This window comes from Aquarana catesbeiana, linkage group LG13, assembly GCF_042186555.1.
Source record: "Aquarana catesbeiana isolate 2022-GZ linkage group LG13, ASM4218655v1, whole genome shotgun sequence".
NCBI classification, from domain to species: Eukaryota; Metazoa; Chordata; class Amphibia; order Anura; family Ranidae; genus Aquarana; species Aquarana catesbeiana.
In genome coordinates this window covers 73,915,727-73,940,565 of record NC_133336.1, presented here as the reverse complement: position 1 = coordinate 73,940,565, position 24,839 = coordinate 73,915,727, and the positions used below count along the sequence as shown (strand labels likewise).

Below are 24,839 nucleotides of genomic sequence, written 5' to 3'. Positions count from 1 at the left end.
GCTACAAACACGAGTGCTCCGGGTGCCGTGGGACACACCCCCTCATGCGCTGTTTTAAGCAAGGAAAAGGTAGGTCTGGGGATGTCGCTGGAAAAAGGGATGACGCTGGTGAGACTGGAAAGGATGCTACCTTTTCTAAGTAGGTATCCAGATAGGGCAGCGGCTAGTTTGTTAGAAACAGGGTTTAGGGAAGGATTTAGGATTCCGAGTACGGTGCGGGAAGTTCCTCCTGTATCAGGAAATTTGAAGTCGGCACTTATCCATAATGGGGTGGTGTCGGCCAAACTGGGGAAGGAGGTGGCGTTAGGTTGGATGTCTGGCCCATTTCCTGCCCCGCCGCTGCCAGACTTGATAGTTTCACCGTTAGGTGTGGTTCCGAAGAAGGAGCCGGAGCAGTTTCGGATGATTCATCATCTGTCTTATCCCAAAGGTAGTTCAGTGAATGATGGTATCGACCCGCAAGTTTGTGCGGTTACCTATACATCATTTGACGCGGCTATCTCGTGGGTTAAAAAATATGGAAAAGGGGCCCTCATGGTGAAAACGGACATGGAATCTGCGTTTAGGTTGCTACCAGTTCATCCCCAAAGTTGTCATTTGTTAGGATGTTGTTGGCAAGGGTCTTACTTTATAAATCGTTGCCTTCCAATGGGCTGTTATATCTCTTGTGCCCTGTTTGAGGCCTTTAGTTCGTTTTTTGAGTGGGCAGTTAGGGAAGTTGCTGGGGTTAACTCAGTCATCCACTATTTGGACGACTTCTTATGTATTGGCCCTTCGGAGTCCCGTTGTTGCGGGGTGTTGCTAGGAACAGTTCAACACCTGGCTGAGTGGTTTGGTATTCCGTTGGCGGCTGATAAAACTGAGGGACCAACTTCAGAGTTGGTTTTTCTGGGAATCACGATCGATTCTGTGGCCATGGAGTGTAGGTTGCCAGTGGACAAATTGGTGGCCCTCAGGAGGGAGGTGAGTATGGCGAGTGTCAGGAATAAGCTTCGACTGAAGGAACTGCAATCCTTGTTAGGTAGATTGAATTTTGCTTGCAGGATTATTCCGATGGCTCGCATTTTTTGCCGACGGCTGTCGGCAGCGACATCGGGGGTACGGGTACCCAATCACTTTATGCGTCTTAACAAGGAACTTCGGGATGACTTGAAGATTTGGGATGTATTTCTGGAATCTTTCAATGGTCGTTCAGTGTGGCAAACGGGGCCAGTCAGCAATGCTGACTTGGTCTTGTTCACGGATGCGGCTGGGTCTGTGAGCTTTTGTGCTTACTCTCAGGGGCGATGGAGTGCGGAACCATGGCCGGCGGTTTGGAGGGAGGCTGGGTTCCTGAAGAATTTGGTTTTGTTGGAACTATTTCCCATTGTTTTGGCAGTGGAAATTTGGGGGGAAATATTGCGGAACAAAAAAGTGCGGTTCAATTGTGACAACATGGGGGTGGTATCGGCGATTAATAACATTACAGCGTCCTCCCCACCTGTGATAAGATTGTTGAGGCACTTGGTGCTTTGCTGTTTGAGGTTAAATATGTTTATATATGCAGTACACATTCCCGGGGTGGATAACAAGTTAGCGGATGCTTTATCTCGTTTCCAGTGGGAAGAATTTCGTTCGCCGGCACCGGAGGCAGACCTCAAAGGGGAGCCATGTCCGCCAAGTTTATGGAAACTTTCTCTGGAGTCGCCGCTGGATTGATCAGGCAATCTCTCAGCACTGGAACATGGACAGTGTATTCGAAAGTGTGGCAGGAATGGTTTGCGCTTCTGGAGGAGGTAGGCGGGTCGGAGGACTCGAAGGATATACAGGCTTGTTTGTTGTTTCTCATATGTAGTAACTACTCGAATGGTGTTTCTGGGGCTGCGATTGGAAAAAAGATGGCGGCCTTGGCCTTCTTATTTCAATTAGCAGGTTATGGAGATTTCACAAAATCTTTTGTGGTCAGGAGGGAGTTGAGGGGCTACTGGAAGGGCAGTTCTAAACCGGATTCCAGACGCCCTGTGTCCTTTGAGGTGCTAGGAATAATTCTGGAGAATCTAAAGAAAGTATGTTCTTGGGCCTATGAGCAGGTTCTTTTTCGGACAGCTTTTGTTCTGGCCTTTTTTGGGGCATTTAGAATTGGTGAGCTGGTTTCACCCTCCAGGTGGGTAGCAGGGGGTCTGCAGCTTGGGGATATACAGTGCTCGGTAGGGGCGGTACAGATCTGGATCAGGCGGTCAAAAACGGATCAGCTGGGTAAAGGGATCCAGGTAGAATTATTCAGGGGCTGTTGCAAAAAATGTTGCCCAATGGCAGCCTTTAACCACAAGGGGAAGGGGCATTGCTAGTACAGCTCGATGGATCATGTTTGTCCAGGTTCCAATGTACGGCAGTTTTCCGTAAGTGCCTGCAGGCAGGTGGACTTAGTCCGGAGGAATTTGCAGCTCATTCATTTCGTATCGGGGCGGCCACTGAGGCGTCGCGGTGGGGGCTTCCTTCAGAAGCCATAAAAAAGATTGGCAGGTGGGAATCCACTAGATACCGGTCGTATGTTTGTCCTCATTTGTTATGATGTGTTGGTGTTGTTTCATGTTGATTGTACGTCTTTTATGTTGTGTTGTTGGCCCATGGCTGGGTATGTCTTTGTTATGTCTTTTCAGATTTCCCCCGATGTCTCATCTGGCTCATGGGACATTCTTATGTTTTTTGGGGGGCAAAAGGGCAGATGTTAGGCCAGAGGGTAGACAGTTGAGGCTGGCTAGGGAGGAGGGCAGGATACGGTGGATTGGGATGCCAGGTATGATGTGGCATAAGGTGGTACCTGAGGTTCATCGCTTCGCACGGCTGGACCAGCCTCCGAATATTTTGGTGCTTTACGTGGGGGGTAATGATTTAGCCATTAGACCCATGCAACAGGTCATAAAAGATATAAAATGGGACTTTCTTAGGTTGATGACCTCTTTCCCTGACATGATCATAGTATGGTCGGACATTGTAGCGAGATTGGATTGGAGGGGTGCTAGGTCCATTGAAAAAATTAATAAGACCCGTATCAAGGTCAACAAGGAGCTGGGTAGGTTTATTGCCCGTAATGGTGGATTGGTGGTAAGACACCTGGAGTTGGAGGTGGACACTTGGAGGTACTTGCGGGGGGATGGGGTACATCTCAACCCAGTCGGGATTGACCTTTGGGCGTTGGGTTTGGAGGATGGCATTCGCAGAGCACTGCTGGTGTGGCGGCGGGCACAAGTGTAAGGTTTCACACTTGTGCCACAGTGGCGGTTGGGCCCTTGGTGACAAGCATAAAATGAGGTATTGAGAGAATGGGGACCCATTCTCAGGTTTTGAGTCTTCCCGGTCAGTCTGGTTTTTAACTTTAGACTATTGGGTAATAAGTTGTTGGGGGTCTGTGGTCAGTTAGTGGTCCTCAAGGCAATTTCTGACGGCTGGGAACAGATGCTAACCATAAGTATTACAGACCAAAAAAGTGGAAGAGGGGGTCGTCAGGGTCCTGCAACCAAGGAGTGGGATTGGAGCTGGATTAGTTTCAGAATAGTTTTGAATATTTTTGAATAATGTTTGAATAATGAGTTATTTATTTGGTTTTGATAATAAAAGGCCGAGCAGGCCATTTACATCCAGCAGGTGTCAGTGTCATCATTTATTAATAATGATAAGTTTGTATACATGTATGTTTGGGGTAGTGAGTTATCTGACTGCCCTAGTCAAGGATGCTGGCGCCTGGGATGGACGGGTTGGCTTCGGGTGCCAATATCACAGGCTCCCTGGACAGGTAAGTGTCCTTATATTAAAAGTCAGCAACTATAGTATTTGTAGCTACTGACTTGTAATTTTTTTACCCAGCCTGGAACTTTGCTTTGATGCTACGGTCAATCAAACAAAAAAGGAGAACACAGAGCAAGACTAGGAGGAGCCACATTGTTCTCTGTAGTAATGAGCTCTGCCTTTTATGCAAATATTGGAGCATAATGACAGATATAGCACGCTCCTAGTATAGTTTTTTAGTTAAAGTTTTTATAGTTAAATTTAGTTTTTGGCTCCTTTGTAATCATTGGAGCAGCTTTGGAGATGCTGAGATTGGATGAGCAGAAGTGAGTAGTCAGGTAACAAGCTGAGTTCAGTATCAGCCAGACATAGGCAGGCAGGGGTCAGCATCACACTGGCAGTAAGGTACAAAATCAGCAGGAAGAATCTGTGTCAAAAGACCAGGCTGGGGTCAGTAACATGAATCAGTAGCAGAGATGAGATAAGCAGGCAAGGGAAATCCAAAGAAGAATCACACAGAGTCAGGTGAGTAACAGGATTAAACAGGCTTTCAGGAACACACAAGGTAGTCAACAAGGGTAAAGCTGAAGACCATCCATCAATGATACTAGACAAACTTCTGGGTTTTCTCATATGCCCCCATAAGAGTGCCCCTTTACTCCATATGTGCCCACCACAGTGTCCCTTTACAACATATGTGCTCACCACAGCACCCCTTTACATCACATGTGCCCAGCAGAGTGCCCCTTTACATCATATGTGCCCACCACAGTGCCTGTTTACATCATATGTGCCCATAACAGTGCCTCTTTACATCATATGTGCCCATCAGAGTGCCCCATAAGACTTCCCCTTTACTTCATATGTGCCCATCACAGTGCACCTATAAATCTCATCCAAGTGAACAGCTAACCTGCATATGCCCTGTAGCTGGGCAAGGCACAGGCAGACGATGGGAGAAGGGAGGAGCTACAGGGGGCAGAAGCTGGCAGAAGGACGAGCTGCAGGGGGCAGGAACTGGGTTGAGAAACTTGCTATAGGCTGCACTTGGGACATCACTGGTTGCTGGGACCCCGGCAGTCTCTAACTGCAGCAACTAACTGCTGAGCAGTGGGGATTGGGCATTGCAGACTGGCGGGCTGACGGTCCGGATCGCGAGCCGTCATTTAACAAAGGTGTGGGACCGTGCTTGATTGACTGTCAGCCTCTGTACTATTGGTGGGAGACCTGGCAGCCCCTCCGGGGTGAGCGTTACAAGTACCTAAGGAGTAAAACGTTTAATGCAAAAAATCAATATTTATATGTATAAAAGCAGATAAATAAACATGCATTTACCTAAAGGGACACAAAGCAGGTATAGCTTTCTGCCCTAATGGTGCCCTAATCAAACTAAATATATTTTATTCATGCATGTGAATATTGTTAATTATCTATTATAGCTAGCAGACCAGAGACAACTAACACCAGCCACCCACTGATCAGACAGGGTGGAGACCTTACATTGTTCCATGTGGCAACAGTATATGCTAATGAATTAAATTATAGCTTTCATTTTAAATTATAGTAATTATCACAGACTCAAGAAGCTGATCTATAAGCCCCCAGGATGGTGTTAGCACAGAATAACGGTATAATTATATTGAACTAGTCACTACTTCTCCCTGCTCTGACCTCTAATACTTTAGTGGTACCTGTCAGATTGATAATACAGTGAATCCAGTTAAAATGCAACTCTTGTTACAAAACCACAAAAGGTAATTTTAATAAACTGATAGACTTTACTGTATAGTCTTTGTATGGGAATACCTCCGGAGAAGAAATATGTAAACAGGAAGGAAAATCAGAAAGAAGGAAAGTAACATTTTATGTGTGTGCTATTCATTCTTGTGCAAGCAAATCTGCTGTTGCTATAAATTAATGTTACAGAAAACATTCAGTATAAATTTTAATGCCCTTCCTAGTTTTTATCCTCCTTTTCGTGTTTTTTTCTGTGTCTGTATTTCCCTGTTTTTTTCCTCCCTTCTTCCACTTTTTAAAGCAGGACTAAACTCTCTCAATCAACATTAACTATTTTTAATCTTTATGCTCATAGCATTAGTAAATAGGTATATTATATTAACTTGTTTTAACCCTTCTTTTTAAATACAAAGTGGAACGTTAGTCAGAAAATTAAATTCTGCTAGATCACTTCACGTTGGCCCCTTTTGCAGATATCACAAAAGGAAACAGATGGCGCGGGTGCTTAGTGCATTATCCTCAATACATGTTTTTATTGAATAAAACAAAGGTGACAGGTGGATCCGTTTTTATCTGATTCCCCATAGAGGAGAGTAGAGATCTGACAGATCCATCTCTCCACAGTGAGCGGAGACGGACCTGTCATCCGCCGGCTCAGCAGGGATCAATGGAGCAATCTGTGCTGAGCAAGCGGAGTCCGTCAAAACGGACAATCAGGTGTGGAAGGGGCCTTAGAGGGATGTCAAGCAGGAGGGCACTGAGAGGGCAACCCACTACGTTAATTTAGGCCGGTTAATCAGGAATCGTCCGAAATTTGTAAAGTGTGTGTCTAGCTTGAGTCTCTCTTTTATTCTTTCTCAGTCTCTCTCTTTTAACCTATCTCAGACTTTCTCCACTCCAATATGAAAAAACGTGGGTATGGGGACTTTGTATATACCTCCAAAAGTAATTACACCTTATTTAAAAACATTTGATTTTTATTGTATACAAAAGACATAAAATCATGGTCATTCAATGCATATTAAAATACATTATTACTATTATTATACAGGATTTATATAGCACCAAGAGTTTGTGCAGCACTTTACAACATAAGGGCAGACAGTACAGTTAGGATACAATTCAATAAAGGAGGAATCAGAGGACCCTGCTTGTTAGAGCTTACAATCTAGGAAACACACATTACATATCATGTGCATAGGGTCGGCCAATACTATCAAAGAAACATCTCTAGGGCATCCTACATGGAATGCCACAGATATGTAGAAGTAGGGTCAGCGCGTTTCACGAGGATACCGCTTCCTCAAGACCTCTTTGGCCTTTCTTGTATTCACATATAAAACAATGTATAGTTAGAACTCAAAACCACATGTAGCAGATAACACCCATAATAAAGTGGGAGATAAAGCTTCGTTCCAGAGATAGTGGGTTCTTTGCGGCCCGTGAGGGAAACGGGGAGTGCTCCACAGAATGTTGTAAATAAATTCACCCAGCAGGGCCAGAGGGGATGTTCAAGAATGTGACGAAAGTGAGGAAAGTGCCGAGATCTTAAATTAGGGGAAGAAAGATGCTCTCACCCCAACAGGTATATGGCTCTTCACTTGGTATGCACAGAGAACAAAATCACACACTACATGTGTCTATCTCATGGTGATTCCATGTAGGATGCCCTAAAGATGTTTATTTTATATTATTGGCCAACGCTATGTACATAATACTGTATGTAATGTATTTTTTTATGCATGGAATGACCGTGTCTTTTGTATATAATCAAATTGGAGTGTATTTAAATAAGGTGTAATTACTTTTGGAAGTATATACAAAGTCCCATACTCATTTTCCATATTACATTGCTGTTTTAGGGATGATACCTCCTTGAGTATTGTAATATTAAAGGGGCCACCATTTACTTTTCTCTACATCTCTCCACTCTAAGTAGTTACTCTAAGTAACTGGAGGAAAGTCCAAAACCAATTTTAGAAAGTATTATTTTACTAAAAGGGTAGTTGATGCTTGGAATAAACTTCCAGCAGTGGTAGTGAGACAGTCAACAGTAAATGGCTTCAAACATAATTGGGACAAACATACAGTATTTCACAAAAGTGAGTACACTTTTATATTTTTCTAATATTAGCAGCATGCATTTTTATACCTAAAAATATAGAGCATATATCGCAGTATATTTTCTTGAGACATTTCTGCATGCAGCAGTAGGTTATATGATTATTTTAACTGTATCCTTGCATTTTTACTACAGTTGCTGATTGGTGCTCGGGACTCCATGCTGAATCAATTTTAACACCTGGCTTACCAATAACTGGCATGTCTATGAATGAAGCTGAAAAGGACGTTGTATCATCTCAGCTCAAACCAGCCGGTGAGAATCTTTTATTCAGTATTGTGCATTTTACATCTGGAATTTCTGAATGTGTTTTTTCTTAAAAGCCTCTATGGCCAATATAGAGAATCCAAAAACCAAAACCAATGTGTATTATTCAGATTGAAGTTTTCAGAGGAGACATACCTCCCAACTTTTTTGAGATGGAAATGAGGGACACCTATCAGCAAAAGTATACAGGCATAGGACACACCCCTTGCCACACCCCCTTAAAGGAGAATTGTACAAAAAAACAAGATTGGTTAAACCCACAAGTGCTTTTTTTACCACTACTATTCCTTTATATTGTCTTTTGGAATTTCCAAATGCAGCAATTTAGAAATCAGGTGAAAGGTTTAGCACTGCAAAACACTTTTTGATAGGTAAAAAGTGCATTTTATATACATCTATTTAGATCAGACCAAAATGAGGGACAAATGAGGAGGAATGAGGGACAGAGGGACATTGCTCCAAATCAGAGACAGTCCCCCCGAAATCAGGGACAGTTAAGAGCTATGGAGGAGATGTTATACTTGTAGAACATCTGTGTGTGGGCAAGGCCCTCTTCGCCCTGCACACAGGGGCACCTTTCACGTGAAGTGCACTCATCAATGCTCGGGACCAGGTGGAGACTGCATGTGAAAAATCCAACATTAAGGCAGTTCCCCGACTTAGAGATGAGACTTCACTGTGTGCAGTAAAATAACAGAGTTCTTCTGTGAAGTGTCTTGTCTCATGTCACTACACTGTAACTTGTATGTTGCATTTGGAAGGATGTGCTGAGTCTGCGCCCACTCCACCAGTCCAGAGCAACTCTGTTACCTCACTTCCAGTAACAGAATGGGGTCCCGTCGTGCATCTAGCATGGACCTCATGCTTGCACTTATTAACTCATTCACTTCCTGTACCCAGGGCCAGTGCTAGACTATTTTGCATCTTAAGCAAGGCCAGCTACTTGCACCCTCTCATGATGAGGGGGGTAAGGGTTAACTGAGGCAGTATGGGGGCATAGGTGAGGCAGTATATGAATGAGTGAGGCAGTAAGAAGAGTGGGGGAGACAGTATGGGGGGAGGGGGGGCAGTATGAGGGGAAGATGAGGCAGTATGAGTGAGATGTGAGGCAGTATGGGGAGAAGGTGAGGTGGTAGGAAGACATTTTTACAGGTACCAGCAGCAAGATATTCAGCTCACCTAAGTCCCCCAGTGCCGCTGGTCAGCCTGGAACAGCCTGGAACATCTGTGCAGAGCCCGCACTGTGCCCCAGTTTCCTGCCTGCAGTGATGTTACTCCTTGGCTGGGTAGGTCTGATGGAGAAAGTTCCATCCTTGCCCTCCTACTCCTCTCTGAATGTTGGGGCCTGGGGGAAGGGCAAGCACGTGATTGGTTGCTAGGACCGCCAATTTCCTAGCAAGCAACCACGTGCTTGCCCTGCTCCCAGGCCCTGACTTTCAGAGAAGAGAAGGGCAAGAACGGAGGAGGGGGAAGTCTGGGGAACAAACTGCCACTGTCGCTCGGCCTATATTCTCTGACAGATCGGCTCCATGCGGCAGCAGGGGCTAACTGGGCATTTGGACAGGGTGTGAGTGAGTTCAGACCCCTCTAACTCTCCCTTATCTATGTTCCTGCGAAGGTAGAGTAAGGAAACCAGCGGGCATGGCTGCGCCCTAGGGGACAGTGTGCCCTAGGCAGCTGTCTAGTTTGCTTAGTGGCAGCACTGGCCCTGCCTGTACCTCATGACCAGGCCATAGATGCTATCCATGGCCTGGCCTGGATAGCATGGCTGCTATCCAGGCTATTGGATAATGACCGCTAGAGAGGGAGCCAGATAGTGACCCCCTCGCTAACAGAGGACCTGTCACCTTACAGGGTACCATGCCTAACAACTGGTTGCTTTGTGTCTCGAACTTGTACATGGTTACTCTTAGCAACTACACTCCTCTTGTTGTCTTGATGAGTTAACCCTTTGTAGTGGTGTTACTGCAAACCCCACAGTGCTTTACAGACCCTGGTTCTTTAGATATGCCAGTACCAACATGCTCCCCTTTGAATAACTTCAGACCAGGCTTAGAACTGTTAATGTAACTTTACTGAACAAGTGTGACAAAACAATATGAACAACGTCCTTTTCCCTAAACTAACTACTGTACTGTGGCTGCCCAGGTATACAGTACCTTCATGAGGTGAGTCCATCTAGGCATTCTCCTTGGCTTGGATGTCTCAGAAAGTCCCATGCATTTATCATTCCCAGTACCTCCCACCATGAGTGGGAACAGAACCAACCAAATGGGCAAAAAAGGTTCCAAAAAGGCCCTCGGACCTCAGCCTTCCCCTTTTTTATAGCACAGGTGGGCTGGCTAGGAACAGAAAGCCTGGGAACTGAGCTTACAACAGTTAACCCTTTCCCCTGGCTTGAGACAGCCGCTAACTTGCAACCAGCATAAATTTTAACCTGCTTGCAAGTGCATGGCTCAAGTCTGCCCTCCCCTTAAATTTTCAAGTGATAACATTTTTAGATATGTGTGAAAAAAAAAATCAGCTTGATATACTCTTTCTTATCAATGTATATTAAAGCTCAACTCCAATCTAATGTAAAACCTGTGTGTTTTACGTGTATTTTAGGTGCAGCCCACTAAAAATAGTCCTGAATGCTTCCTGTTTGATGCACTTTCATCAAAATGCACATTCTATAGAGTTTGATTGTAGCACACATAAAACACATGTAAAGTGTGCCTAAAACACAACATGCTAAAAAATGCACCGCACAGATGTAAACTGATCGTTAGTGTTGTGTTTTATTTGCTTTTGAAAATGGCAAGCGTACCTTCCATTTTGTTTTCTCTCTCTCTGTGTTCTGTGTAGGTCTGGCTTTCAGACAATGGCTGTCAGGTAACCTCAACGCTGGATGATGTTCAGCATCAACCAACCCTCCTCTCAATTGCTTGGCCATTAAGGGAATTATGAAAATGATGACATCATAAGTGGGTGTTACATGGCGCTGTTTGCATACTAATGCAGCCCTCACCATAATACCTTCTTCAGTGACACATCCTGCCCTGCTCAATGCTTCAGTGATGATAGGCTAGTTCTGTATCCCCTATAATCACCCAATTAGCCTCTGTCAGCCTGCCCACACAACCACCCACACAATTACATCCCACTATCGATACCCTACACTATATTTTGACAGGGTGAACATGCATCAACTGGAGCAAAAATAGGTTGCCCTGCATACTCCTCTGCCTGGTGGGTGCGTATATGGGGTCCAATCAATTCCAGTGATGTTTTCATAATAATCTTACGTTATTGTAGTAGGTAGTGGGTAATGTATAATCTCTACAGCTAATACAATAGCAAAAACAGAGCAAGCATGTAAATATATGTTGTGTGTGTATATATAAATATATACATATATATATATTATATTGCACCCATGACAAAGGATTCCCAGAGCATTATGAGTATTTAAAAGAGAAAGTACAGCAGAAGTTATTTCCTTTCAAACTGTCTGCCTTTAATAAAAACATAGTCAACTGTCTGAAAGGTGGAGGGAGGGGGGGTTTATACTGCTCTCATTCATTTACTTTTGTATTGATCTCTATGTAGAGATACCCTCTCAGGAATTTTCCGGCATCCACTTAGTAGTAAAAAAAACCCCCAAAAAACAGTCCAAGTTGCTTTGTTTTATTTTTGGTTTATTATGGGATAAACTTCGATAGGGATGGGAGAGTATGGGGTGCCCAGAACTGTAGTTGAATGTAACTTGAGGACATGAACGGTCTCTGCTACCAAAAAACATCACACGGCTGTCCTCCCATAGGATAAACCGATCAGCTCCACTGGTCAAAGAAAAGATTTTAAACACTGAATGCAGATGAGTTCTCTCTGTAGAAAAATACCAAGGCACCTGGCTTCTTTTTAGAATCTCCATGCAAGAGGTGTAGGGTAGCTGTGCTGGCTTTAAGTGGCTCTAAGCTGTAGATAGCTAGCTGGGTATTGCACCTAGCTGCTTCTCCTTCATAGGCTTTGGGGTGTAGTGGTTGAAGCTACTTATCTTTGAAAGATCATGTAGCTCATGTGGTGACTGCTGAACAGGCCTCCTGCTGGACAGGTCCCAGTGGTTCCCAGAGTGGCTCAGCTAAGCCGAGGCTGAAAGGGTTTGAGGCTTTATCTGCAGCTCTCTCTCTTTCTTCATATGGCACCTTCCTTCTATCCAGGGGCAGAGCCCCCCAGCATATGGGTCCCTTCTAGGAAGCAGGATACTGGACTCTGCTCCCACATGGCCAGGCTCCAGAATAATTATGGGCTATCATTCCACCTTCTGAGCCTTCCTCACGCAGGAATTGGAGGAGACTCCATAAATATTCAGGCCTCATCTCTGCTCCTCTGCTCTCTAGGTTTTAGAACTCTCCAGCAATTCTAGAAGCCAGGGGGAGGTGACAAAGACTCAGCCCTTGGAGCTCTGCCAACCTAACTCTAAACAAATTAACCTTAGCTCCTCTGGCTACAACAGTATCCCAAATAAAATGACCTACTGTATACAGGGGGTGCTATATCTATAAAAAGTAAATATTGGAAAACATGTGGACAGGAGCGGAGACCCGTTGGCTGCAAGTGGGAAAAAAAAAAACGATTAATATGGAATCTGTGGAGTCTGTGGCAGGGTTGACAACCGTCAGTAAATTTACGGACAGTTTGAAAAAAAATCTGTGATTTTTACAAGTGTCTGTAAATATCAGTGACTGATAATTTGTCATGCTGTGTTGACCTTTTAAGTGTAAACCAGGCAAATTACTTGTTATGGATATTGTCAGTGTTTCCATATTGTGTTTATACTATTTAAATATCATTTGTCTTGGTTTTTAATAGGATTTCTGTCTTTTTTCAGTTTGCCAGTAAAAAATGTGCTCCATCAGTAAATTTCCCATGTTTTGTTAGTAAAAAATTCTGCAGAAGGTTGGCAACACTCTGTGAAAGTCAGTGCCAAAAAGGAGAGTATTGCAGTGAGAGCCACTTTGTTTTATTTTACAGCTGCTGAGAAAGTAATTACAAAGTTACTTAAAGTTGATTTGGGCTTTAAGTTTTGAAAGTAAGCATGTGCCAGAATCAAACAAGAAGGCCCACCATCAAACCACTTGATTTTTTAAGCTGTTTTTTTAACAAACAATTCACTGTGGATTTTGGATGTTCCATGGGTTAAACCTATCTGAAAATACTGTATTATTACAAAATGTACTATTAGCCATATAGTGTTTTTTTCAGTGGTTACTTAGGTATGTCTTTTTTCATGCTGAAGGAGAAACGTGTGACTTTGAAACGCATTGTTCTTGGACATCGTCTACAAGTAGGAACGAAAAACCACACTGGGTGCGAACACTCGTTGGAGAATTGTCATTGCAAGACCAGATACAGCTTCTGAACAAGTCTAGAAGCCTTGATGGTAACTATTTTTGTAATACAAATATATATATCTGCAAAATATTGATTGGAATTATTTTGTTTTTTGAAATAGGCAACAGAATTTAAAACTTTAGCCATACCCTTGAACATTACTTTCCATATGCCACTTTCTTTAAAGCAAACGTGCTCAACCTGTGGCCCTCCAGCTGTTGCCGAACTACAATTCCCACCATGCCTTTGGTGGTAATGCTTGTAACTATCTGCTTTGAAATGCCTTATGGGACTTGTAGTTCTGCAACAGCTGGAGGGTCGCAGGTTGAGCACCCATGCTTGTTTATCCAGAATAAACATACTTACAAACCCATTGAATCCCAAACCATCTCTTTTTTTCTCTGCTGCTCTTCCCGTGTACATCCCCTCCAATGCTGCTATCTTCAATCTAGAATAATCAGGAGCCGGTTGTCTCTTCCTGATTTTTAAACCCTGATGGCAAGTCCTGGATCTTGTGTATGGGCAGATGTGCCATGAGTCCTGCCAGGTGCACCGGATTAAAACACCACAATACTTTGGCTCATTTTGAAACACAGGGGTTGATTTGCTAAAACTGGAGAGTGAGAAATCTGGTGCAGCTGTGCATGTGGTAGCCAATCGACTTCCAATAAAACCTGGAAGCTGATTGGCTTTCTATGTAGAACTGCACCAGATTTACACTCTCCAGTTTTGGTAAATAAACCCCATAGCCTCTTAGGATATGTGACATGGATATGCCAAGGGACTGCTGGCAGCCAAATATACCTCACTCTTACCAAACCGAGATATTTAAAAGTGGGAAGCTGCACTATTATGAACCCCTTTATGACTGCCCAGCACATATTCATCAGCAAATGGATGGGTTTAGCTCCCATAGGCCGCACATATGTGTCTCGGGGCGGTCCATGTTTATGCACTGAGAGCACTCAGTAAGCTGTCAAAGACAGCTCTCAGTCTGGGCTAAATATCGTTAGCCGGCGGGACTAGCTTCCAATCATATGACCACTTTGACAGTTCTGGAGGCAGCCAGCGGGAAGGGGTTAATATGCAGAAGGGTAGCCACTCAGTACAGACCATGGCCATCACTGTAGCAGCTCAGTATATTATAGTGATTTACAGCTTTCACAGATGCCGATCAGATATCACATATGCATACTCACATTGGCCAAGCTGGCCTGTGTATGTATGTAAAATATATAATCCGTGGAGTTCAGTTTTAACCTGAGTTTTAGTCCCTGCAGCTGAATAGCTGTTGGTAAATCTAAAGGAGATAGTATGATCAGTTTTTAGCTGAGAAAAGGCCTTTTTAACTGGAAGATTTTACCCCCTTCCTGACCAGAGCACTTTTTGCGATTCGGCACTGCGTCGATTTACCTGACAATTGCGCGGTCATGCAACGTTGCACCCAAACAAAATTGTCGTCCTTTTTTTCCCACAAATAGAGCTTTCTTTTGATGAAATTTGATCACCTCTACGGTTTTTATTTTTTGCACTATAAACAAAAAAAGAGCGACAATTTTGAAAAAACTTATTTTTTACTTTTTGCTATAATAAATATCCCCCAAAAAATAATAAAAAAACATTTTTTTTTCCTCAGTTTAGGCCGATATGTATTCTTCTACATATTTTTGGGAAGAAAAATCGCAACAAGAGTATATTGATTGGTTTGAACAAAAGTTATAGCGTCTACAAAATAGGGGATAGTTTTATGGCATTTTTATTATTAATTTTTTTTATTAGTAATGGCGGCGATCTGCAATTTTTATCAGGACTGCTGCGGCTTTATGGTAGACACATCAGACACTTTGGACACTATTTTGGGACCATTGTCATTTATACAGCGATCAGTGCTATAAAAATGCACTGATTACTGTGTAAATGACACTGGCAGGGAAGGGGTTAACAACTAGGGGGCAATGAAGGGGTTAAGTGTGTCCTAGGGAGTGATTCTAACTGTAGGGGGGATGGGCTTCAACTCCATGACACGATTGTCGGGAGACCGGCAGACATGGAGTCCGCCGGTCCCGCGGGCACGGTCACGTCGTACACGGCTTGCGCGCGCGTGCCTGCTATACCCGCCTCTTAAAGGGGACATACAGGTACGCCCATTTGCCCACCGCTGCCATTGTGCAGACGTATATCGGCGTACAGCGGTCGGCAAGTGGTTAACATATGTCTGTCCTTGTAGGAACCTGTCCAAATGCAAGTATATGAACTGCACTGTTGGCTTGTTTTTAATGCAAAAGGCTGTCAATGTTATCCTGGCGTCACTACCTTGTGACTCACTGGTTTGGAATACGCAAGCCAGCTAAGTCAGAACTCTCAATCTGCAGAATTAATGTATTTCAATGACTCACTTGGTAGTAAAGTCACAATCTGAATAGCAATCTCAAAACTTGCAGTGGTTGCAAGCATATTTGTAGCTGACAGGTCCACTTTATATCACTTTGAAGGGATTTAAAGGCTTTGGCTTACCAATGTTTTTTTTTTTCTCAGCCTTCATCACTTCTTTGACTAATTACATGCACAACTGCATGCTTTTAATGTCTACCCCACACATGTCATTTTAACAAACTGATTTTGATAAAGGCGTGCAAAACCTGACTGCTCTAATGCAGGTGTGGTTGAGCCATTGAGCCCCTAATAGACCAGCTTCATTATCTACATGAGTAATACACTGGTTTTCAACAAGGTTGAATATATTCCCTACTTATAGAGAGCTATATGTTTTATCCACAGATTTGCTTTCTGTAATGGCATATTCTACCTGCATAGGAATGGGAAATGATTAATTCATGAACTGATCTGTGGGTTATATAAATATGCATGTGTTGATGTTATTGTTCTACCAGAAGGGAGGTCAGTAAACAGGCAAGTTAACAAACACAAATATGACATGAAATTGGTGAAAAATTGATATTTTGACTGATAAAAGCGATTTAAATTATTCCCCAAACACGTAAACACAGTGGTAACTTCATAATCTGTTCCATTGCTTGTTTGAAATGTACTCCTTTCTTCCACAAAAATGTGCAGTGCACATAATTTGCATCTCTGATATGCAAATTTCGACTTTGTATCAAAAGTCAGCAGTTCTGATGAAAGTTAAACAAACTTGAGAAATTGTACTTTAAACTTGATTTTAAAGTGTCACTCATAGAACAAAAATGTGTATTTAAGACAGAGCTGGACCAATAATGGAGTCTGGCATCTCTAGAGGTGATCCATGATATAGTGCTCTTCAAAGGAATCCTATGGGTAGATGAGGGTGAATAGAAATGTAGTCCTGATGGGGAATTGGCTGGTAGCGACGTGAAAACGCTCCAATCCATAGATAAGGTAGGAGACAGGCTCGATATGCAGGGATGTCACACTCATAGAAAAACACTCATTTAAGACTTATGTGAAATGTGATTGTAATTCACATCTTTGTATTTTCTTTCTTGTGTGCTAAATATAGACTTTTTTTAAAAGGCAGCATCTAAGCCCTCGGTTCTATTTCTAACCATTTCTCATGTCAATGGCATATGCAAAGAGCAGAGATAAATGCCCATCACAGGAAGAGCAGGGGTATCTTTGATTTGCAGCCTGGTCCCACTTTCCTTATGTTGTTCAAGAGCCTAGTACATAGGTGGTTAAATTACCTAATATAGGGGTGCCCCAAGTGTGCCCCCAAAGGTTTATATATAATGATCAGTGCATTTGATGCTACAGAAAATGGTCAAACTAGACATACTACAGTAGATGGTTGGAGACTGCAGGCCTGCAACAGGAGATGGCCAAAGACTACAGACCTGCTACATGCATGGTTGGAAACTGAGAAGATGCTGTACTGGGCAACCAGAGATAGTGGATACATTACAAGAAACTACTAGAGATCAGTTATGCCATTACAACTCTTTCTCAAGTGGGTGCTCTCTACAGCCCTCTTTAACAATTACTGACACACATGATATTACTCTCAACATCTCCGGATTCCCGATGCCTCTGATGGACTGCAAGGGATAGCAGTCTTCCTCCACAGCAATCACAGCATTTAGGGCTAAGAGCGGCCCGCGGACCCCAGCCTACCCCCTTTTTAAATCACAGGTGGGCAGGCTGGATCCAAAAAGCTTGGGAACAGTAGCACACACATTAGCACATGCCCCCCCCCCCAGCCTAGGCCAGCAACTAACTGAACTAGCATTTCTGTAGGCAACCTGCCTACAAACTGCTCACTGCCAATGACAGCTGCATTGCCCATAGCTAAATATAAACAAATGGGTGGGGTACCATGGGTTCTGTATTTGACCAAAAGTGGATATGGCCATATTTGGTCGGTAACATAACAGGGCATCCTGGATGAAGTCATTGGCCAAATATAATTATGTCTGTATTTGGTCAGGCCCTTTATTTACATTCAGCAAAGGAACAGGGAGCTGTAATTTGTGGCAAGCAGTCAGGAGGAGATGTGTTAGCCGGCTGGTGCCTGTGCCTCTCATCTCTGCCTGGTCTTTCCACTATCAAGTGTTCATTTCTCAGATTTGTAAGGTGGGCACTGAGTCATCAGTTCATTCAATTATCAAAATCTTACAAGGTGGATGTGGCAGCATCAGCTAATGTCAGGTTTAGGCATAAAGTTTTACAGATGGCAGTCTGACTGGTAAATTTGGTTTTGTTTGAGATGCTTAGTCTGGTTTTTCCTTTTATTTTTTACCTGTCTTTTTGTGGTAATGCTTTGGGATGTCCTAGTAGACGATGATCTAAAACAGAGCTGTACTTTCCAATAAACAGAAGAGAAAACAGGATTTTTTGTACTCACTGTAAAATCCTTTTCTCTGCCATTATTGGAAGACACAGCACCCTCTAGTTTAGCTGCTGCCTGTGCTTTTAAGTACTCGTTTACTTTAGCACTGCACTCTGAAGAGCGATCCATGATCATGTCTCCTCCTCACTGCCTGTTGTAACCCCTAAAAGTCCACATCACCACGCAACAGCCACAGTTATGGCGCAGCCCCATGTCAATAAGTCATATTCGACAAGGGGTATAATCCTTGCACTGCAAAGTATTGCAGCTGTGATAGGTGTACAACCGTATCTGACTGCCTTTGCAGCTTAAGGAGGAGCAGTAAAAATCTCTCAGCCGCCTGTTTTTACTGCCCCAGTTGCAGTTGCATAGCCTACATTATCTGAACTTATTCCACCGTGTGAGGAATTTTGTCCATCAGGAGGTGCCGCCCCTGGTTTGACATTTGTTTTTTTTTTAGTTGTACTTAGTGTCCTACTCCTGCAGGTGGTACTATACCCAGTAAGTGATGATCTAGAGCAGAGCTGTGTCCTCCATTGAATGCAGAGAATAGGATTTTAAGGTGAGCACAGCAAATCCTTTGCTTTGCATCTAGGCATAGAAAGCAGTAACTACTGGCTTCTGAGGCCTGAGGGCCACAGAATACATACCCGCAGGTTGGGTACCAGAGGAGCAGTTTGTGGTACCCAGAGCCATCTTAATAGCATCATGGGCCCCAGGGCAAAGTAATGCACTGGGCCCCTACCGTCCGGCACCAGTTTACGCACCTACTCTCAAGAATTACAGTATAAATAGTTGATAGCATTAAAAAATGTATTTATTATTATTTTCAATAAAATTTACTTTAAAGGGGTTGTAAAGGTAAGATTTTTTTTTTTTTTAAAATAACAAACATGTTATACTTACCTTCACTGTGCAGCTCGTTCTGCACAGAGTGGCCCCGAACCTGGTCTTCTGGGGTCCCTCGGCGGCTGTTTCAGCTCCTCCCCGCAAGCATTTACCACCTTCATGCGAGCTCCCTCGCATGGTGGTGAGTGCTTGCGGGCGCGCTCCCGTGATACAGCCGGCGGCTATAGCCGCTCGCTGTATCACTCGGCCCCGCCCCCCGGCGCGCCGCGTCATCGGATGTGATTGACAGCAGCGCGAGCCAATGGCTGCGCTGCTTTCAATCCATCCACTGCAGCCAATCAGCGACCAGGCTGAGCTGCAATGAAGATGACGAGAACGAGCAGCGAAGATTCGAGGCGTCAGGTAAGTAAAACGGGGGGGCTGGGGGCGGCGGTATTGTCAAAAGTTTTTTCACCTTAATGCATAGAATGCATTAAGGTGAAAAAATTTTTACCTTTACAACCCCTTTAAACAATAAGAACCCATTCCATAAATCAAAGACAAATCAACACAAAGGGCACAGTACAGGGGTGAAGGCAGAAGGGCACAGTACAGGGGTGTCTGGAGGGCACAATACTGGGATCAGGAGGGCAGACTACGGGTTCCAGGATGCTGCTTGGGACACAGCCATCGTGGGACAGCTTAGTAAAAAAGCGTGACTGACAAATCCGGGACAGTTGGTGAATATGATGTAATGCAATACTATCATGGGGTCCTCATTCACCTGGGGCTCCTGGGCAGTGCGCAGGAGTGCCCATGCATTAAAACAGCCCTGGTGGTAACCAGCCAGAAAAAATTTTTCTAGGGACAGATTGGAGCAGAGTTTTTGTTCATCAATTATGGCATGCTATACAGTATTTGCCAGCGATTTCTGTAAACATTGCTTTGAAGGTAGATAATATTCACTTCAGGTTTTCACCCTGCAAATGCTTATAGAAAAGACTGATCACAAAAAGGAATTAGGGAAATCTATCTACAATTAATTGAAGTAAACCATGGAAAAGGAAACAGTTGCTTTGAATGCAAATAACATTGGCTTCAGGCAGGGGCGGACTGACAACTCATGGGGCCCCCCCGGCAATAGGAGATTATGGGGCCCCCGGGCAATAGGAGAAGTTTATGGGGCCCCCGGGCAACAGGAGATAATGGGGCCCCCAGGCAATAGGAGATTATGGGGCCCCCAGGCAATAGATTATGGGGCCACACAGTATACACAGACACATACAGTATAGACACACAATATACACACACACAGTATATACACACAGAATACACATACACACACTGAAAAGGTACTGGAGAGGCGGGGCAGCTATAATCTTGGGATTTAAAAAAAAACACATATTTTTACATACTGTGTCTGGTTTTATTGAGGCTGACAACCCTGATGGGGCCCCTTAGTGTCATGGGGCCCTCGGGCAGTGCGCCCCTGGCTTCAGGTTTTCTCCCTAATAATGGTTATCGAGAGAGCGAGTCACTAAAAATAATTATAAAAATAAATGAAAAATTATTTAAGACTAAAATCCAACACTATTTTGGCTGTAGACAGATGCTGATATTGTACTATATTGCTCCCAACTTTATCTCATCTAAATTTCTTGCTCGTTATTTCCACTCAGGAATATGTACAGTATTTTCTAATTTCTTAATTTATAAAATGAGAACTGTATTTTTTTGCATTCCTAAAGGTGCCCATAGATATTATCACTAGCCAGTATTCAAATTGCTAAGCATTAGTCTGAAATTAGCTGTGGATCAACTGCGTTACATGGCTATGCAGTTTAGCATTTTCTGCTGTACTGGAACTTTTTTTTTCCTTTTTTATCATTTTTTGGAGTTTGACACTAAACTCTATATTATTTTTAAATCCATTTCTCTTACAGATGGAATTCTTCTTCTGAACACAAGCCTGTTCTCTGAGAGCTGCATTGAGACCCAACTACTGAGTCCTTTGTATTCTAGGAGTTCCGGGACGTGTCAGCTGGAAATGATGTTCTACTCTCAGGATGAGTCCTTGGCTCAGAAACTAAAAGTTATGATGCAGGACAAGAAATCAAACCTTACCATAGAACTACCACCCTTCAGACAAGAGGAAGCCAGCCAATGGTAAGATCGGTCACAGCCATACATATCCTGGCGACATCATTTTTGTATTGATATTTAACTCAGACATTTACAGTGAACTTATTGGCTATATTCTCATAATTCTGACAAAATGACTGACTTCACTGTTCAGGGATAGCTTTGCGTTCTAGGAAACTAATTTGCGTTTGGTAGCGGGGCCAAGCAATTGGTACCCCGTGAGGAAAGAATTCTCACTGAGACCGCAGATCGCAGTATTGTATATTAGTATCACAGTTCTGACAAAGTATTAACAGAGTCTTTATAACAAGCCCAAACTGGCACAGCAGTTTGCAGGGAATAGCCAGAAACAACTTATGATGCTGAAAACATCTGACAGAGGAGGTGGCTGAAAGGCGGTCTGGCAACAAGGCACCTGGATGCAAAGGGGTTCCTGACTGCTGCACAGGCGAGCAGTCCCTACTCTGTCACTCTTCCTCAGGAACCATTCCCTGCTCTACTACACTGTACCTGACCAGTGGGTTCCAGTGCCTGACCTAGCGACTTCACATGTGCGCCAACTGAAAGGGCACAGTGCTTTTTATTAGCACTGCCCCCACTAAAGATGGCTGCTGAGGTCATCCAGGGCAGCAGCGTCCGATTAGACATCTACTCTCCTGATGACACCTAGCTGATGACACCTGCGGAGGCCTCATTGGAACATGAGGTCCCCCTTTCTTTTGTTCTATTTTATACTATTCTATTTAATTTTAATCTATTCTATTGTTTTCTAATCTCGTTTATACTATTTTTTTTTATTCTGTTTTATTATTTTTTTTTCTGATCCCTTATTTTTCTATTCTAATCATTTTTTTCTATTCTAATCATTTTTTTCTATTCTTTTTATTTTATTCTGTTCTATTTTATTCTATTCTGTTCTGCTTTTATACCTTACTGTATGTATTGCAATATGTTTCCATTTCGAATTCAAAAACATTTTTCCAATTCAAATTTTTTTTCAAAATTAGATCATTTGTTTAATTATAATTTATTTTGGATTCATTTTAATTCATTACAAATCCGGATACATCAAAACAACGAAAATTTCATATGAATTTCGATTCCTAACTAAATGAATCGCACATCACACCATCACATGGAAGCACGGGCATGGGTAAATGACAGGTGACTGGGACACCGCTTGTTTTCATCCTTTTGGTGGGTCCGGTCTCATCTGAGCAGCCAGCTTACATGATCGGTTTTCTGTGTTATCCAGCTGCTGCACAGCTTCTTCCCTCCTGCTCTCCTGCTGTTCTTCAGGTTCCTCTGATGTAAGTGTGCTAATTATTCCTGTTCGATAAACCATTCAATACTCTGATCCTGTGCCTTATGGTTTACTCCTTTGCATGTCAATGGAGCGATCTATCCCAGATCCTTGTTAGGAGCTGTAGTTCTCTGCGTTGAATTAACACTCTCCACTCACGTGTTTTTGGATTTCTTCCCTTACTGAACATTCTGAGCGCTGGAATTTTTCTATATGCTTCTAAAATATTGAGTGTGTTGTGTATCACCTAAACTAGGGTTGTATATGACATTTTTTGATAATATTCAGTATTAGTTATCAGTGGCGCCCCTTCCATTAGGGGCACCTGGGCGCCGCCCACTCTCTCCTCGCCACCCCCCTATATACAGTGGATAGATTCATGCATTGCATGAAACTATCCACGGCCGCCACGGCAGCCCCCTATTCATGTGTCCAGCTCTTTTCAGGGGCTCTAATAGGCTTCAAAATAGGGTGGGCTCGGGTCGCAGAGGCTGTGTCCAGAGCCCACCCAGGTGTGTTACAACAGCGAATGAACATTCACTGTTGCAACACTAATCCTCCTCCCGGCCAATCAGGAAGCGGGTATAAAACCTGTTTCTTGATTGGCCAAAACGTCAGGTGATCCTATTGGACACCTAGCGCTGAGAGGAGCAGAGAGGAGATGCACCGTGGAAGCTGCTCCAGTAGAGGACACTGGAGCAGCTTTCCCCCAAGCCCGCCACACTGGAAGATAGCCGCATCATCACCGCCAGGGTAAGGTCAGCGGGTGGTGGGGGTGGTAGTGCCGCACCGCGGGGGGTGTAGGTGGCAGTTGTGCTAGTGCCGTTCCACCGATGGCAGCAGGTGGGGTTGTTTGCCACCGCCCCCCCCCCCAAAAAAAAAAAAAAACCCACCAGCCACCACTGTTCATTATTAGAACCCATATAAGAATACAGTTCGGCATAAAGTATTGAGATCATGTATCTTTATGAAGCCATATACAGAATATCCTAAAGAACACTCTGCTAAGAAGATCATGTAAATTATTGGCGCCCAGTTATTATCACATACCTGGTGCTGGAGGCCAATGGAGAGAGGGCTTCCCTTGCAGCTAAGCTTCAGACTCCCCTGAAGGTGGAACAGGAGGAGTCAGGCTCAAAAAAACACGGGTCGGCTGCTGTAGTACTTGCAGAGATGTTCTTGACTGAGGTGTCGTCAGAGGAACCCCCAGGTATACAGCTGATGCACTGGAATGGTGTCTGCAGGCAGGTGGCGACGGTGAGGAGCAGCAGGTTTCAAGCAGAACAGAGAGCAGGAGAGTAGCTGATTCAAAGCCATGGTCAGGTACCAGGTGTGGATAAGAGCAAGCATAGTCAGGAGGATAGCTGGGGTCATAAGCAGGAGAGCAGAGAGAGATGATCCATAAGACAAGCCGAGGTCAGGTCAGGAGGAAGGGAGAAGGCAGGTCCAGAGGCAAGTAGAGTTGATAGCAGGTATTCACAGATGAAGAGGTACAAAGGAACAAGCGCACTGGAGATCCTAAGATCAACCAGCAATTGCAAAGTGAGACTGGCCTCCTTATCAAGGCTATTTGTTGCCAAACTGGGCTGGGAGCGTACATATGCGTGTTCCAGTGCGCATCCTCATGCACCAATGGGCATTCCTGTTGTCATGCAAAGTACTGGCAGGAATGGCAGGTCTTCGAGCACCTCTGCTGCAGACAGTGCCCTGACAGTTTTACACACATATATCAATTTTCCTGATATAGTGTTACAGTATAATATTTTATATTCTAGTATACTGTATTCTATCTATATACAATGGCCATCTTCAGATGCCTGTTTTTTTCAAGGGATTTGAATAACTATGGAGACCCTTCCAAGCAATGCAAAAAGCAACCATGATGTGGAAAGTGTATTGTCCCTAGCAACCAATCAAAACCTTTTTCTGATTTCATATTGGTATTGCAGATACAACAGTTGGAAGCTAATTGGTTGCTAAGGGCACTAATACATTTAGTGCACTTTGAAGCAGCCTAAATGTCCAAAATTCTATTTTAACAGTTGTTCAGGGCAAAGGCTAAAAAACTGGAACATAGATAATAATAAAAAGAAAATGCTACAAACCAGTATGAAAATGTAGTACAGGAAGCATATAAAAATGTGTCGCAGCAAATATTATGTTCAGGAAAATATTTCAGTAATAACTTGGAATATTTGCTCATTGAGCATCCTGTCTGAACCCTTGGATAATCTTGCTTTGTACCTTGTTTAACGTGAACCTCCCATGAACTTCCTATTTAAGCCATGCATTTGCACTTTCTGCCAGATTACTTATCCAGCTGGTCAGTGGGAGCCTCTGTTCGGTGTTACCTACCAAGAAAAATTTAAAAATGTGGTGAAAGGGTTGGAAAGGAGGAAGACAGGAATCCATGCTCTGCAGAAACAAATACTGGACTTACGTTTCTGAGATGATGCTGATGTGCAAATACAGTA

The 24,839-nt window shown here is 43.6% G+C and overlaps 1 protein-coding gene across 1 annotated transcript; it reads left to right on the top strand.

Moving 5' to 3' along the window:
• Positions 1-1,877: 1,877 nt before the first annotated feature.
• Positions 1,878-21,090, top strand: LOC141116534 (uncharacterized). The gene is made up of 4 exons (XM_073608934.1): positions 1,878-2,121; positions 7,760-7,879; positions 13,173-13,316; positions 20,864-21,090. Exons 1-4 carry the CDS (start codon positions 1,878-1,880, stop codon positions 21,088-21,090), a joined length of 735 nt encoding a protein of 244 aa, XP_073465035.1.
• The last annotated feature ends 3,749 nt before the right edge of the window (positions 21,091-24,839 follow it).

Bases quoted from the DNA above. Each gene is read 5' to 3' on its own strand.
- LOC141116534 (XM_073608934.1), top strand. From the start codon at position 1,878: ATGGCGGCCTTGGCCTTCTTATTTCAATTAGCAGGTTATGGAGATTTC. The intron at 7,880-13,172 runs GTGAGAATCTTT...TTCATGCTGAAG, and splicing joins ATCTCAGCTCAAACCAGCCG to GAGAAACGTGTGACTTTGAA. The intron at 13,317-20,863 runs GTAACTATTTTT...TTTCTCTTACAG, and splicing joins CAAGTCTAGAAGCCTTGATG to ATGGAATTCTTCTTCTGAAC.